The 17,239-nt window shown below is 41.3% G+C and overlaps 1 protein-coding gene and 1 long non-coding RNA gene across 3 annotated transcripts in view; both read left to right on the forward strand.

The window, feature by feature from the left end:
• The first annotated feature begins 1,922 nt into the window (after positions 1-1,922).
• Positions 1,923-6,355, forward strand: LOC146435132 (uncharacterized). Its single transcript, XR_014853066.1, has 3 exons — positions 1,923-1,992; positions 3,368-3,398; positions 4,230-6,355. It is a non-coding gene; the product is annotated as an uncharacterized LOC146435132 (long non-coding RNA).
• A 1,102-nt stretch (positions 6,356-7,457) lies between these two features.
• The window catches only part of GFRA1 (GDNF family receptor alpha 1), a 135,665-nt gene continuing 125,883 nt past the window's right edge, over positions 7,458-17,239 (forward strand). The window contains exons 1-3 of one of the 2 annotated variants that reach the window (XM_085064752.1): positions 7,458-8,245; positions 9,333-9,635; positions 10,867-10,950. In XM_085064752.1, coding sequence (XP_084920878.1) covers positions 8,206-8,245; positions 9,333-9,635; positions 10,867-10,950 — 427 coding nt within the window. In that variant the 5' untranslated portion in view covers positions 7,458-8,205. The remainder of the gene's footprint in view (positions 8,246-9,332; positions 9,636-10,866; positions 10,951-17,239) is intronic. The other variant, XM_085064753.1, reaches the window with a different exon arrangement.

The raw sequence follows: 17,239 nt of genomic DNA on the forward strand, positions 1-17,239 counted from the left end.
AAATATTTTAAGTATAAAAATAGGAAAAAAAACCCTGACTAGCTCCAGTGATAAAGATTACAATGTAATCAATTTCAGAAACCATGATATTAATTTAATTGCTTTGGATTTTTGCAATTCTGTGAATATTATGCTTACATTTCATTCTGGCAAGATGCCATCATTGTACATGTTTAAACAAGTTTGCATTATTTTGTCATAAATAGTGTTCTACTGGATAATTAAACAAGTCAGAAACTTGGAGGGGTCACACTGTGAGCATATAGGTAATTTGTTACAGCTTTGAATTTACTGTAAGTATTTACATTTTATCTTAACATTCTGTCTGCAAACAGTTTTTTCTTTTTTCATAAATGAATAACTCAGAAATTCCTATGAAAATGAGTTCATCAGAAACTTATTTCTTTTCCTTACTTGGGGCTGAAGATTCCAAGTCTTTTTGCTATTTCTAAAATGAGTTACATAACTCAACTGCTCATGTCTACAGCCATTGCTGAGTTCAAAAGTGTGACCATTAGAAACATTTCTCAGGGATGGCTTTGGCATGGAGAAAACGGTAATCCCACGTCCATGTCCCTCAAGGAGGGACAGAAGGACTGTGGAGTCCTTCACATGAGGTTACTTTTACTCCCAAGTGTTAGGACACAGTTTATTCTGGGATATTCAGTATACAGTTCCATAATAATGACTTTCAGGATCAAGTTTAAAAGCCTGCATTGTTGTTTTTGACATGAACCATGCCTGCCATTAAAACTGCAGGACTGATGTAGACATGCAAAAAAGCTTTCTTTGCTGGTGTTACCAGCAGATAACCACATCCATCTAAAGCAAGTGCTGGAGATTTTACATGACTGAACCAGGACAACTTCTTGAACAGCTAGAGCTGTAGTTGATGCAATGAATGTTCACAGAAAAGGGAAGAAACTGCAAATAGCATCACTTGGGGCTCTGGCTTTCAGCATGGCCTGGCATGTTCACTGCTTTGGTGTGTGCACTGCTCCATCAGAATTCTGCAGTAGTAGCACAGAAGCCAAGTAATGGGATTATGAGGTATTTTAATAGAACAAACAGGGCTTGATTTTCAACACCGTTTCAAGCCGATAATCAATGGGATTAAAGGAGAATTATCTCACCATAAGGTTCTTCCTAAACTATATTTTTTTGAAGTATGTGTTAGTTAATGAGACATTGCTGCTGATTCAAGGAATATTGTCTTTTTACCCCATACTTATTGAATACCTTTTATGATTAAACCTCTGAGTTAAAATTCTGATCTTTTTGTTCATTTTTTCTGAAGTTTTTGCAGCTATTCAGAAAATTGTGTAAACAAACCAACACACACCTCTCCCCAACCACCTCAAGTAAAAAAACCACCACAAGCCAAGCAAAAAAAGCAACTCACAAAAACACTCAATCTCTCCTTAAATCCCTAAAAGGCACAAAAATGTACACTCTCCCCATGAAGAAACCACAAAGCAGACAATAAACCCTCCAACACTGCTGCACCTTTAGTAGAGATACTGCGACGTGCAGCTGATTACAGACATCTGAGAACAGTCAATTTTGGTTTCCCAGAAAAATTCTCAAGGCATTTACAACACTAGTTTCTTCCACTTCCATTTTCCCTTGATATCCTTTCACCTCCAATATAAATATCTTGAGACTTTTTGTACCCAAAATATCTTACCTCAGAGGAAGACTGATGAAACAGAGATTGTAGAAATTAACTCTGACAGAGTCACTAACCTTTTGAGAAACTTCCAATAAAATTACAATTTTGGTGATACCATCATGAGAAAAATTTATTTCACTCGTCAGGGCTATTCTAGCAACTGTACAGAAAATACAGCTTTGAAAATCCAAGATGATAATTTTGCCTTTGGTCACTAAATTCTAAAATGACTTTAACCTCCATACATCTTTTTTGACTTCCCTACACAGGGCAGGAGTCAGGGTAGATTTGGTCCCACGATTTAGAAGATGATATGTACAGTAAGTGAAAGCAAAATATTCCTCTAAGATTTAATATGCTTTGCTCTGTAAATGTGTGTGTATTTTGTAGCATGAACAGTGCAAGCTGAATACCCATCACTAGAGCTATGCATGTTTGAACAGAAAATCTCACCACCTTTACAAACCACTCTACACATAGAATCTTCACCACTTTCAATTAAAAATGGGGGAGAAATTAATCTGCATGCCAGTGAAGCAGTATGCAAATAAAATATACTAATCTCGTTTTAACATGGATTTGCTCAGATGCTGTTCAAGAATACGATTTTGATGTTCTGAAATGCTCACACAGCTATGTTATAAAGCAGCGTAGACGCTATATTCTTACAGCAACAGACAATTAAAGTAAGTAATTTTCTACCTCTTTTTCTGAAAAACCTGAAGTTCATTAATAGAAATATATTTTGCGTAGTATAATGTAGGGTTTCCTGTCCTGTGATTCAGGATTGACTTGATTACTCAAAACCAAGACGCTGATAATCACTGAAATTTTAAAGGCAAAAGGAAGGGTTCAAGTTACCAAACCAAACTGTGGCCTTGGTTGAATCACATTGGTTGCTAATACCCAGGGGGTGTTAAGGTTGATGCTGCTGGCTTATTTCACAGAATATTCTGAGTTGGAAGTGACTCAGAAGGATAATTGAGTCAACTCTTACGTGAATGGTCCATATGGAGATTGAACCCACAACGCTGTCATCCTAAGCACCATGCTCTGACCAAGTGACCTGGAAGTTGAAGTTTCAAAGGATGCTGTTGTAACATCTGAATTCTATTGCTCTAGATTCCCACCGCACCTGAATTACCACTGCTTGCTATATGATATTTCATTTTTTTGGTCATCGTAATACTTTTACCTAACTGCGCCACATTGAGTCCCTCTGCGGCTGTATCCTCTCGTGCCATGGAATTCAGCGCCTTGTTTTCATTCCTGGGGAGGCAGGAATCCCTTCCCGCCTGAGCCTGCGCTGTCCCCACCAGCGGCTAGGGGGCGGTGTTAGCCCATTTTTAAAGCAAAAAACCCTAAATTCAGGAATACAAGGATTGGCCTCTCCATACAACCCTTTCCTCACCAGTTTGGACAAACAGCACTGTCTGCGCCTTTATATCGCTACTTAAACAGAATCATTTCTATAAGATACAGAACTTCACAAGTAGCTGCAGTTCCATGTGCACTTTCGTGTTTTTAGGGGTAAACAGTATGTTGTGTTTCTTAACTACAAACTCTGAAATGCATTGTACTCTTGTGGTGTTTCTGTAGCTATTCTACTGGAATCACAATCAGGTTGTATGTTACATGAATTCACAGAGGAATTGTGAAACTTTATTTTTCTTTCTTATTTTTTTCTCCTTCCAGGTGGCCTGATACTACATCAGCAAAATTTCTGGTGAGTACAGGGAAGCAAGAGTTTGGGAAAAACTTCCTGGCCAAGAACAGCTGTGGGAATTCACTACCAGGTCTGATTAAAGCACAGGGAGAGGGGGTGGGGGGTGGCAGATATGACACAAGGACTTTCTTTTCTTATACTTTTGCATCAATTAACTCACTTAGCAATCTGTATTGCACTTCCACGTGTTTTTTATTTGATTGCCGTGTGAATGCTCATTGCTTACTTTGCTTTTGTTTTATGTTTTTTCTGATACTTACTGAAAGCTCTAAACCCAAATAAATGACAAGTTCAGTAAAAACTCAATCTTGCTTTTGTGCTGCAAAAGCCCATTCAAGGCTTCATAAGCCCCTCAAAATTGATTTTTGGAGCACTGTTATTTAATCTGCCCTTTACAAAACTTTAATGCCTTGAGCAAATCCTTCTTGCCTTATTCCCACCAAAAGGCACTTTGACTTCATGGTAAGCAGATAAATGTAAGACAAAAAATGCAGTGCAGGCTGTTCCCCCAGTCCCTGGTAATTCTCTAACTTCTCTATTCTCCCTTTCTCATTATTGAAGAAAGCTTCCTGTGTAAACACTACTTTTTGTGCTCCCATGGCACATAGACTTTCCCATCACTTGCTTGCTCTCCCCCACCTGCTAGATCTGACTCATTAGTTCAGCTTTAGCTTTGCTTCACCTCTTCACTCCCCTAAGAATTGTATTTAAAGTTCATGGCACTGTTCTTATTCTCAGCACACTTTCTCTTCACATACCTAGCGGCACCGCAGATAATACTGTGCAATGTTCCCTGGGCTCAGTGGCTCCAACTTCAATATTTCCTTGCAGGGTTCAGTCTTTAAAAGGAGGTCTGTGGCAGAGATGGCAAAGGGAATCTGCAGGCTAACCCTGGGCCAGGCAATGGATAATGCAGCCTTCTTGTCAGCTCACAAGTACATTGTCATCTGAGCTGCTGCCAGCCAGGCCAAGCTAACGCAGTGCTCCAGCACTGCAGCCTTTGCAAGTGGAACTGCCTGCAAAACAACATCCACTGCCTTTGAGAGGCATCTCTGCACATGACACCTCCTAAGAGTTTGCTGTCATTAATTTACATGCAAAGGAGGAGGCAGAAGGACATCACTAAACTGAATACAGCGAAACTCCTGTTCTGATTTCGCTCACTGCATATGCCTGGCCTCAAGGAGCAGATGGCCTGGTGGATACAGGCTGCTGTTGCTTGATGCTGTTTCTGCATTCAGAGCATTTGGGCCCAGGCTGCAAGGTCACAGGAAGCTTAAAGCTGCCCAGTGTTAGGGGTTACACTTACCTCGACCTACTTGGAAAGAATAGGGTTTGAAGCACTGACTTTTATTGAAATTTCAGTTTCAAATAACCCCACTATCCACATTACTTTGTCTTTTCTTTGTGAAAAGTTTTCAATGAAAGAAAACCAGCTATTGTAGAACAGCTTCCAACTAGAAAGAAACCTGTAACTACAACTACAGAAAGATTGAAGTACTGGCAGTTAATGCTGGTAGCAAGTAGCTTGAAGTAGTTGGTTCAACCTTCCACATTATTTATACTGTAACAGCCTTTAAACAACAATTCAGTGGTGATTGTGTTGTCATCCTTCCTCTAATGAAGGCTTTGTCCTAATAAAGCTGCACCTTATATATGTATATATTGTTCTGAAACTTTTTTATAAAACTCAACCAGCAGAATATTAAAAAAGCTTAAATAGCTTTAAAATATTTGCATGAAGCATTTCTGTATGGCTTATGCTTTTATTCTTCATTTATCTGAAGAGACTCATGAGTTGAGTGACTGACAGACACAAATTGTAAGGTGGACCTTGGTTTGACTGAAATCAACAGCAAAACTTTCAATGACTTAATTTTACCCCAGGGCAGGTAAAAGGCAGCTGGAAAACACTGTGCAAAAACCAAAAGGATTATGACTCCAGCGACAGAGTGGCTTATGGGGTTTTGTCTGCAACAAAAATTTATTAATAATTCCATCTCTGAAAGAAAAAAAAAAAAACCAGGAAATTTCTGCTAAGGAACAAATGTCCTTGTGATTTGGAAGAAGCTTTCTTCCACCTACTGTCCTGTTAAAGAGTGTGTAGCAGTTGGATATTCTGAGCAACTGTATATAGCTTAGACTTTCTTCTTGGATCTTGTTTTTCAAACATGGTTGCATTTTAAAACTTTTTTTTCGATTAATAACTTTTAACCTTTTTTCGATTTGGGTGGTAATTTTCCAGAGATGAGTCAAAACACTGGCAAGACGAGTGTTTAGATAGTATTCAGAATTTTTGGATGCATGTTTTCCAGCTGTTTTGTTATTTCTGAACTGTCAGCGACATTTTATTCAACTTTTACCACTTAACACGTGATTTCAGTTTTACTGTAACAGTAAACACCCCACAAAAGCTGTGTTTTATAACAGCAAAAGTAGTTACTAATGCAGAAATTTGCTTTTTTATATGCCAAATAACTTATGTGTGTGTATGTATGTATGTATGTATGCAAGACATTAATGCATGAATGGTTTTGTAAGAAGTGGCCTGGATTTCAGTGTTATTTTCAGTTGCTATACTCTGCTGTGACTGTTGTAGCTACTCCTGACTTAGTTTTCTAAATGACAGGAGAATTATGCTGCTTTTGTATTAAGATACACAGATAACTTCTATAGAGCTTATCGTGTGCCATAATGATGTCAAAATTACCAGTGAAGAAGTAATCATCTCTCTACATCACCCAGTTCAATTTCTATTGAAGTGTCTGGAAGACCAACTTGTTTCATTAAATACCAGCTATTTGAAAAGCTGTCTTGAATCGTCAATGCTATCAACAACGTAGTACCTTCTAATTATCTGAAATACTCCAGAAAGCTGATCATTGTCTTTGTTTCTCCAATTACATCCTTGTACCTGCAGCAAATAATAGATTTCGTGACCATATAATAGTTTATGCCTCTTCATATTAAACAACCAAAACACAAAACTTGTGACTTAATCAGTTGCAACGTGATATCACTATTAAAATTTCACTGAGAGAACTACTACTTTGCACAGGCTTTTGCGTTGGTTTTTTTTTTTATTTTGGTTTATTTTTGTTGTAGGTCATGGGTTTGGGGTTTTTTTTGGTAGAAATGCAAATCTGTTAAGAAAAGTGCCAAGAGAGGGAAAAAACCCAACAAACCTGAACTACAAACCTAACAAAAATAAGCTCCATCCATTTGGGTTCTATTAATGTTGTACTCTCTGTATATCCTGGCATATGCTAAGCTTTTAAATAAGTGTTTTGAAGTACCTTACAACAGTTTAGCTCCATCTGCCATCCAGTTTTTGCTATAAAAGTGGCCAGCCTGATCATCTCCCATCTCATGAGGCGAGGCAAACTCCTTTAGGCAAAATTTATTGCAAGGAGAAGCAAATTCCTTAAGTCAAATGGGCCAAAGAGCTTGTTGACAAAACTGCCAAGGAACATATACACTGGCTTTTTTAAAAACAGAAAAAATTTGGGCGCAGCCAGAACATAAAAACACCTGAACCAAATTTTCCACATATGAAAAACTAGGAAATCTGGAAGCCGACGCTATTTCAGGCTAATTGCATTTTGCTGGGTTTCGGGGGAGCGGTGCATAGTAGCAACTGTGGGAAAACCACTAAATAGTTCTCTGTTTGAACCATCTGTCACGAATATGGGACATATGTTCGCTTTGTTTATTCAGGAGCCAAGTGCAAGCCGATACACTGCGCTCGGCCCGGCCGAGGGCTGCACCGCGCCGCGCACTGCTAGGATGCGCAGCCCGCCCGCCCCGCGGAGGCTGCGGGAAGCACGGGCGCTGCCCCTCCGCCCCGGGCTCGCTGCGGGACGCTCCGAGCTTCCCCGCGGGCGGCGGGGCCGGCAGGGGGAGGCCGCGGCCAGCGAGCCCCGCGGAGAGCGGGCGGGGAGCGGGGCATCCCGCGGGGCCACCGCCTCTCCCGGCTGCGCCCGCTCGGATCGCTCCCGGGGCCGCGGGGCCTCCGCTCCGCTCCGCTCCTCTCGGCGGAGCCGGGGCGGCCGCGCCTCCCGCCCGTCCCAGTTTTCGCTGCCAAACTTTGGCTGCCGGCAGCGCCGCACACACACACACGGCCACCCCCGCTGCTCTCCTCTCCTCTCCTCTCCGCTCGCTCCGCTCCGCCCCGGCGGCCAGCGCTCCGCGCAGCCTGCGCGCCCCGCGCACCGCCCCGGCCCCGGCGCCTCAATAAAGTTGCGGTCGGGGGGTGGAAGAGGCGAGTTGCCCCGGGGGGCTCGGGGAGCAGCGGTCGGGGCTGTCAGAGGGCTGCGGGGCCGGGGGCGGGCGGGCGCTGCGGGTCTGCTGTGTGCACCCCTCCCGCCCCCCGTGCGCTCTCGGTCCCTCCCTGGGAACAGGCGCTGCCCACCCAAGGAGGCGACCGTCGCTCCTGCCCCGCCGCCGCTCTCTCTCTCGCTCGCTCACTCACACACGCTCGCACACACAGACACACACACATATACCCGTGCGTGCGCCTCTCGCTCCCGCACTGGAGTCAGTGCCTGTGCCTGCAGGTTGCTCAGACCTGAAATCTAAGGGAAAAGCTCAGCGTTCGCGTCGCTGCTCCTGCCGCCGGTGGTGGTAGCGGTGAGGAGGAGAGGGGGTTGTGGGGTTTTTTTTGCTTGGTGGTTTTTTTTTCCCCCCTCGAATTCAATGGATCTGAACTTGGAGCCTTTGGACCTCGGCGGTTTTGGAATATCTACATGCTGATCATCTTTGTTGTGACACATCAAGTCGTTTGGGGAAACCATCCGAAGACAGCAAGATGTTTCTCGTTCTCTTGTACTTCGCTTTGCCCTTAGTGGGTAAGTTGCTGGTGCCTGATTTCGGTCTGCACATCGCTCCATAAAGCAAAGCATAGGGTTTATGGGACCGGGAGCCTGTGGTTGTCAGTCTATTGTTTAGGCAGAACAGTGAAGTTTCCAGTAGTTTTTATGGCTCTGCCTCACATCAGTTAGCCCGGTGTACATTTAAAGCTCTGTGAGGTTACAGACTTCGGTACTTGCCTGTCTAGCCTCTTGTTAAATTGGGTTCTCGCAAGTTACAGGGAAACTTTTCATTTAAATAAAATAAGGCTGCCTGGGGAGGGTGGGGGATGACAACAGCCAGCTGAAGGATTACATCTTCACCTGAACCTGGCAGAATGCCCGACTGCTAGTGGTTTGCAGCCCAAACTGGTTTCCTTTCCACAGGAGAGGTTTGCGTTTCCATCCGCATGTATCTGAGGGAGCATGATGGGGGCACGATGGAGAGGAGAGAGTTAATGCAATTTGCTTTGTTCTCCTGCAAAAGCATCATACGTGGAGAGAAATGGGGAAGGGGGGAAGTAATAAATTCTACCTTTATACATATAGAATAAGCAAAAATGTGTACAGCCTTTGAAAAGTGACTGACGCAGAGACAGGCTAATATCAATCAGTGAGGATACTTATCTCTCTGAGCGGGTTGTTCCTGGATGTAATTGAAATTACAGCAAAGCTCTTGTGGAAAGTGAGGCTGAATATTTAACCCCTCAGTTAAAACCTGGAACGGGAAGCTGATTTGTTTCACCAAAGTGGACCTATGGAAATAACAAATGCTTGTTTTGTCAGGCACATTAACCCCTCCGGGTTTTCTTTCCTTTTCGTGTTCCCTCATAATTCAGCCATCAGGGTTAAAAAATCCTGTTTCCTTGGACTCCCCCAAAAGTGGATCTCAGCCCGTGGAAACCCTGTGTCCTTTTTGTAAGGCGTAGCATGAATCCTGGAGGTTTGCAAGGTGCTGCCCCCGGGCTCGGCTGCATGTGCTGCTGGAGGAGGTTCCCCCTGCTTCCCAAATGCTCCTCCGCAGCTCGGGTCCAACCCACCCTCCTCCCTCAGAGAGCGTGTGTTGGTTTGTGTCTCTTCTCCATAGATGTACTTTTGTCTGCAGAAGTGAGCGGGCTGCCTGGAGGGGACCGCCTGGACTGCGTGAAAGCCAGCGATCAGTGCCTGAAGGAGCAGAGCTGTAGTACTAAATTCAGGACACTGAGGCAGTGTGTAGCCGGCAAAGAGAGCAACTTCAGCCGGGCCACGGGCCTGGAGGCGAAGGACGAATGCAGAAGCGCCATGGAAGCTCTCAAGCAGAAATCCTTGTACAACTGCCGCTGCAAGAGGGGCATGAAGAAGGAGAAGAACTGCCTGCGCATTTACTGGAGCATGTACCAGAGCTTGCAGGGTACGTGGCACAGGCAGAACCCCCAGTGCGGGGCTGGGTTTGCCCTGAGCCTCAGCCGGGCTCTGACCCCGCATTGTGCTGTCAGCTGCCGCCGGAGCATCCTCCATCCTCCATCCTCCATCCTCCCCCAGCCCAGCTGCAGCTCCGGGCTGGGGAAACCCGCAGGGACAGCTTCCCCTGGGGCATCCAGCTGAACCTGCTGAGCCTCAGTCAAAGGATAGGGGCACAGCATGTGCGAGAGCCACAAAAACAGTCACTTGGAGCCATTTCCTTAATAGCATTAAAACTCCTTAATTAGGACTCACCTAACAAGACTACAGGACACTGTAACTAGTTTCCTAGGTTTTTTTGCTGAAAGTTAAGTGTAATATGAAGAGGAGCATTGTTTTAAAGAAAAGTTTATCTTTTTCCTTTCGTGTATTTACTAGCAATATTCCCTGGGCATGCTGAGGCAGAAAAAATCCCCAAATTTATGGTTCCTAGAGCATGTAGATGTGCCAGTTAGAAGGGATCTGACAGTGATTGACTCAGGACTTCTGTTATTCATATTCATTAGGCGAATTTCCCTTAGTCTACTGAGAACAGTGAGGTCCTCATATGAGAGACAGCATTTTTAGCCCTCTTTTGCTGTGTCCTGGAATTGAAGGTGCAGTCTTTCACTTCAGTGTGTTCCTCGTTTAACTTTTTTTTTTCCTAGTTGTTTCTGCAGAAAGGCAACTAATCTCATTCTGTCCATTTGTCCATATATTTTAATGCATCCGTACATATTTTTCTTGCTAACTATAATAATTGACATTTTCTGCATCACAGAAAGTTTATTTTCCAACAGCAGCTTGTTAGGAGTGTTTTATACCAAAGATGCTAGTTTTTGGCTGTTAGTTGGGCTTCTCTAAGAAAGAGCTCTGCTGTTATGGTGAGTGAAGAGGAACATCCTTGCTACAGCTTTTCTCCTGCTGGCATGAGATGGGACAGTCCCTGTGATGTCACAGGCTGTCTCTGCCAATTACGACCTTACCCAGAGAGGAAGGAAAGAAAAGATCTAGTGACAGGGATAAATAACTAGCTTCTTTCAGGTGTTTTAGTAGTTTATTCTTTCAGGAGAAGTGGAAATACAAACTTCTAAAAGGGATTTAAGGGGAGTACATTTCACTGTTACAGAGTAAAAGTAAACAAAAATATCTTATCTTGAATTCTTGTATAAGAAAAAAACCCAAATATTTTTTGTCCTTAGGAAATGACTTGCTGGAAGACTCCCCTTATGAGCCAGTTAACAGCAGACTATCAGACATATTCAGGCTAGCACCAATGGTATCAGGTAAGCAGACTTAAAATTCTTTAACTGACACACGATTTTGTAATTGAATTACGGAACTTTCAAGCAGTACTCATAAATAAAAAGAAATTATAATGGCTTCCTGGATTTAGGAAGCTCATGATATAGTTGCACAAAAGAAAAGACTAATTGGTTTTGAAATGAAAGAATGCTTGGCAGGATGGCAATTTGTATTCTTTTTGAGTCATTCTTGACAATAAATGCTAAATTTTCCTGTAGGTGGCAATCTGATTCCCTGCGTTCCCAATTTACAAATCAGTTCCTTTTTGGGAATTTGGTCAGTGCAAGTTACCTCCTATTGACATTACAGAAGATCAGAAGATAGATCTTTCAAATGTTTGCATAAGGGAATGCTTTATAGTTTTATACAGTTTTGTAAAAAAAGAAAATTCAGAATTAATGCATGTCTTTTCTGGAACAGCTGCCTATTTAAAGAGCCTATTCACAACTTCCTCCGTTTTGTAGTTCTTGTTGCTGTGTGGTTGCCTTTCAGAACTTTTTTGTGGTATTTTGAATATATTGCTTTGGGATTAAACAATAATGTTTGTTTTTTATCAGCCTAAACTATACTTATTTGGAATCATATTTATTGAAAACATCAGTTTTTTTGGGCATTCACTGGGGTTACAGATTGGAATATCATTTATTTTTAGGGAAGTCTGTTTTGAGGATGCAGTCTGTACTCTGGACTTTTATTTCTTTAGCTCCATAAAACAAATCAAATGTGCACAGCACAGTGTGTAAGTTGGACAGTGCTGAAGCTGTAATTAACTGACATTCTGTGGATCAGCATTAGGAGATGGCCCTTTAAAAGGAAGGAAAAAAAGACCAGTGAGAGTGGCTTGACCAATTTTCTTACACTTTTTAGGACTTGAAGTCCCATAAAAGCCAGGGGGACTTAGGTTGTTAAGTATTTAATGGTACAGATTTTCAAAGGCATATAGACACATAAAACGTAGCTAACTGCCCACTGGGATTTTCAGAAAGGACTAAGTGATTTAAATAGGCGTTAGATGCCCAGGCAGTTTTGAGAATTCTAAGTGCTTAATGCATCTTTAGGTATCTTAATGCCTTTGAAAATCGTCCCTTTAGTCACTTTTCAATATGTGACTTCAGATCCTTACCCCATACATCTTTTGAAAGCATTGTCCTATTTGGCGAGCAAGCCTGTTGGAGAAATAGTAGAGAGCAAAGATCAATCTATCAAGAATCTTTATTTCTTTCATTTTTTTATCACTTAAAACTCCCACTTAGTATAAAACCAAGACAAAATCAGTGCAGAGGAGTTCCAGGCTGTTTTCTTAAAGTTCATGATCAGCCTGCCTGGGGCCAAATTGTAACCTGCCTCAGCAGTTTTATGATCTCTAGAGGAATACCTTATCTGCATTCTGCCTTTCTGTTATTTTTTTAATTCCCCATTTACTGGCAGAGTGAAAAAACCTAATTTTTCCTGCATCTACTCAGTGCATCAATGAAATAAGAGATAGTTGATGTCCATCCTAGCACAGCTTCTTCAGGTGCTGGTGGGCTGGTTAGGACTCACCTCACCTTACCAGTGCACCCCAAATTGCTGCTCACTTGGTCAGAAGTTTCAGGCTTACAAGGATGGGAGGCCTGGGATTCACAGTGAGCAGCAAACAAAAGTTGTAATCCAGTGGAAAAACACCAGTACTTGAAAGTACTGTCAGCTGAAAGAGAAAGATTAGCAAAAGCGTTTTTCTTATCGTCATGGTTACTATTGCATGTTATATTCTTTAAAGATTCTCAGTCTTACAGGGGTTTTTTTTGCAGAGCTCTGCAAATACATCAGAACTTGGTAAAATTTGATCAAAACAAACAAAGCAATCCCTGTACAAGCAACATTGGCAGGGGTTTCATAAGTGGTGCTCTGCTAACGTGGGCATTGTGTTGATAGCTGTTGCTGCAGTGTTCACTCCCATCAAAGTTAGTTGTGTGTATTTAAAGCAGCAATTAACCCTTCCATATCACAAAGGCCATTCTGTGGTACTGTATGAGTTCATATTTATCAAGTGTAATGCTTTTGCCACCTTTTATATTTGTTTTTGTGATAGTATAGAAAATCACAACAGTTTTCTTTTGTGCTATGTTAAAGGGGAAAATCATTGACTGAGATTACTGTTTTGTGTCAGATAAGTCTTTTGTAGAGTAAACAAGTCTGACAAATGAAGGACAGTTTTTAAAACCAGTTAAAGGTGATGTAATTCTGTTCTGAGAGATGTTCAAAATTGCTTCCCCTATGGAAACAGGATGCCACATTCTCTTTAATTCAAGCATAAATGTGTTAATTTAGAACAAAAATCAGGAATATATCACTAAATCTGTTACTAAGTTTGAATCTTCCCAGTTGAAATACTGGGCTGTCTTGTTTTTTGGTTTGGGCATATCTAGGTTTGGATTTTCTTTCTAACTATGTCTGATGTGGTGCTTCTGCCTTAAGGGTGTGAATTTCTTGCTGTTAAGCAGCTCTTCAAATTACTGAAGACTTGTGTGTTTGTTTTGGAGGGTAGCAGATTTGGGTTAGTTATTATGATGTAAGGATTTTGCTTAAGCAGACATTTTTGCTTGAACCTTTGCAACTTTTGAGAGGTGAAAACATTTTAAGGCCATTGACTTCTGTCACAACTGCAGTAAATGCAAAATCTGTTGATTGGATTTCAGAAGTGAGTTTCACACTACATTAAGGAGAGATGCTTGAATTAGTCACTTCTTGAAGCTGTCTGTGACTTTTTACTACCTGAAGAACAGTTTTCCTCTTGAATTTGTATTGTATTTGACGTTGAGCCTTGCAATTGGAAGAACCTTGTTATTCCAGTGACTATTTTGGTAGCAGATTATACAGTATAGTCCTCATCTCGGGCATGGTGTTAGAAAATATCCTGCATAAAAACTGCAGCTGCACATACCTGTAGAAATACTTTAAAAAGTGGTGTTTCTGAAACATCTCATTCATTTCAACACAAAAGGAAGAGCCACTGCATCTGAATAAAATGCCTTAAGCCATGTGAGTGAAGTGGTGTAAATAGCAAATTCAGTGTTAAAAAGAGTTGGCTGTTTAGATCAATGCATTTAGGGTGACATCATGCTTTCCTCCCATGGATTCACTTCTAAGTTGCCCACTTGTTTATAGGCTTGTTATCCAGTTGTTCAGCTTTGTGAATCTTCTTTCTTTCACATCCATTATGTTCAGAAATAATCTTAAAAGAACAGGCTGCATAAATCAGAACTTTTGTTAAAACATAGAGGGTTTGCAGTTAATCTGTGGAGAAGGGGTTGGTTACATGCTGCTGGTTAGGTCTTGTTTCAAGTTGCTAAAAGCACATGACTAGTAGAAATTAATTATACTGCCAGTGTTTCTTCGTAGTGTAGTAAATTATTTTTGCAAAAACTTCCTTTTGCATCATTAACAAGTGGGAGAAAGAGAATGGGTGGTATGACTGTGTGTCAAAAGGAGTTCCCTGATTCTGCTCTCATGAGAGGCTGCTTGCTCTGAAAACTCTGAGAATCTTCTGTTGTAGAAGGTGTGCAGAAGCTTACATTTAAGAAAGGGTATATTTTTTAGTTATTATGGTAAACTTCTGAATTAAACCCAAAAATTCAGTAAGACAGCACAGCATGTCAGGCTTCCTGCTGGAGTGTATCATTCCACACTGGAGCACAGCACATGGAGTTACCAGGTTTGATTTGCACACTGAATAACCTCTAAGTGTAAACAGAAATAATTATGGTTAGTAAGGTGGCTTTTTATTGTATGTAAAAAGTTGAAACTGTAAAAAGTCAGCAGTGCTGGAATCTCAGGAGTGTGTGAGTGTGCTGGTGGCTGTTAGCTTTTCCTGCAGGATGCGTGAGGATGGCTCTGGGTCTCCCTCTAGGATCTCTCCACTGCTCAGAAGCAAAGTGGGTTGATAAGCAGTTTTCCCACCTTCCTTTGAGGTTTTCAAAACCTTTTAGGCATCTTGTATTATTGGCATTCACGACTCACAAAGTTGACTGTGGGGAAAGAACGAATCCAGTGTGCAAAACACTGTCCTGAGGATGTGACAGACAGACTTTTATAAAGGAACAATTCCCTCTCCCCAGCATAAAACTTGCTCTGAGTATTGATGGCAGCTATCTGCCCCTTCCCCATTATATTTTTATTCTCAGGAATGGGATAGAGACATCACTGTGCATGAACTGCCAAGTGTCTCCTTGGAAAAGTTGCCATCAGCACAGGTGGGGGAGGAAGGTTGGGGCTTTCCAATCTGAATTCTAGGATTCAGAGAAGCAGAGCTTCCTTGTCTGTGTGCTTCTCTTTGTACCTTCTCTTCCTCCTATTCTGTAAAGAGGAGCTTTAGAATTAGAACAAGCTGTGTTGTAGTGAATTATTTTCCCCAAAGCTTTTACTCCCCCCAAAATTATTTTAATCAAGACTTGAGTGTTTCCCTATTCATTTTTGTAATTCTTAATCTGATGGAAGAGCTCTGTTCTGGGTAACAAGTCCCTGACACTTTAATTATTATTTACTTCTTGTTTTTCCTACCTGGTAAATGACTTCTCATTTGTAGAATCCATACATGGCATTTTTTAGATTGTTTATCAAAAAGATAACTTAGACTCTCTCTCCTTGCCAAGAGATTCACTGCTTTTCCTTTTGGGGTTTGTGGCATCTGAATTAGTGGCTTCTCCCATGAGTTAATACTGTATGACATCTCCAATTCCTGTTGCCTGAGGCCTCTAATCCTGTTTCTGTTCCTAAATCTGTGTGTATTTCAAATGCCACGTATTTTTCTAATTTAACACTATGTCTTTTTATGAAATTTCTGCAAGATTATTTGAGATGCCACTTTCCTACAAAGGTAGTTTAATTTGGAAGATATTAAAAATGTTGATTTCTCTTTACTCTTTACAATTCTTTTATTAGGTCTTAATTACCCCCCATATCATTGCTGCTTAGTTAAAAAAACTGAGATACTTTATATTAGTTCCCTTGTACATACACCCGACTTCATAAACAATAAACCACATTTTATTAGGTTAATGGGAGTCTTGCAATCTGATTCTGTTCCCACTGAAGTAAGCATAACACATCAAAATCTTCTTATTTGATTATGATGTATTCTGTTTCCTGTTGTAATTTTTTTTGGCTTAGTTCTGGTTTTCTGATGTGGGGTTGAGCCTTTTGATAACAGAAAAGTAAAATCTTTTTATATTTAGCCTACATTAGATTGTCACACACACAACTGTATTTCTCTTTATAAGGTAATTCCTTAAAATAATAGCCCTTACACCCATATTTAATACTGGTTTTACACAAATCCAGGCTAACTCTATTTTTCCCCAATGAAAATTTGTGTCCTGTTACAAGCAAACAAACAAACCAAGCATCTGTTCGAGCTGCGTTCAACAAAATCAAAATAGTTTGACAAAAATAAATCTAAGCATGTACAATGTTTGCGTTCTTTGACATTTCTGACTGCAGATTTTCTCTGCAGAGACAACTAGGCTGAGTTCCAGGCAGATAACAAGTTATCGAGGGTGCATAGATACCAGTTGCTGATTTGCACTTCTGCATTTTTATAATCAGATTGGACTTCACACAAAAGAAAATCACTTTGGTGACTGTTGGCTTGCAGGAGCTCTTTGAATATCCTGTTTTCTGCATTTCTTGAAGCTAGATCTGATTATGAGAGGGGAATTAAGTACCTTGCTGAAGTAACTGATTGACTGCCTATAAAGGCAGTGCCTGTGCACATTTTGCCTTCAGCAGGATCATGGACAGGCCTTGAAAATGGGAATATGTAAATACTCTCAGTTTAGTCCGTGTTACTTCCCTTGGTAAGGTTTATGGAACCTTTTTGCTAATTTCTTTGAAGAGCTGTAAAACAGAAGAAAAGGTCTTTGTTCCTCAAGTATTTAAAATGCACAGCTTTGAGCAAATGTAGTGTTTCTGCTTGTCCCAGTAGTCCTTTGTCAACCTCTTTCAACACGAGAAACAAGGTAAAATCCATTCCATGGAAGGAGGAAACACCTGATGATGCAATACAAAACATTTATTCATGAATATTCATCATCTCCATCAATGCTAAGAGTAGTAAGAGAAAATAGTTAGGAGGCTTGAAGGAAAGTTGGTGTTGGGCAGTGTTTTCCTGACAGTATTGGTGCATAGCTGGTTGAACAAGCGCGAAGAGGTACTTTGTTCCCAAATATGGTACATGCACTGAACCACATCTTTTCTGGACTAACATCTTTGGAGAATGGAACTGCCATCCCT

Source organism: Lichenostomus cassidix, chromosome 6 (genome assembly GCF_008360975.1).
Source record: "Lichenostomus cassidix isolate B80296 chromosome 6, HeHo_3.0, whole genome shotgun sequence".
Taxonomy (NCBI): domain Eukaryota; kingdom Metazoa; phylum Chordata; class Aves; order Passeriformes; family Meliphagidae; genus Lichenostomus; species Lichenostomus cassidix.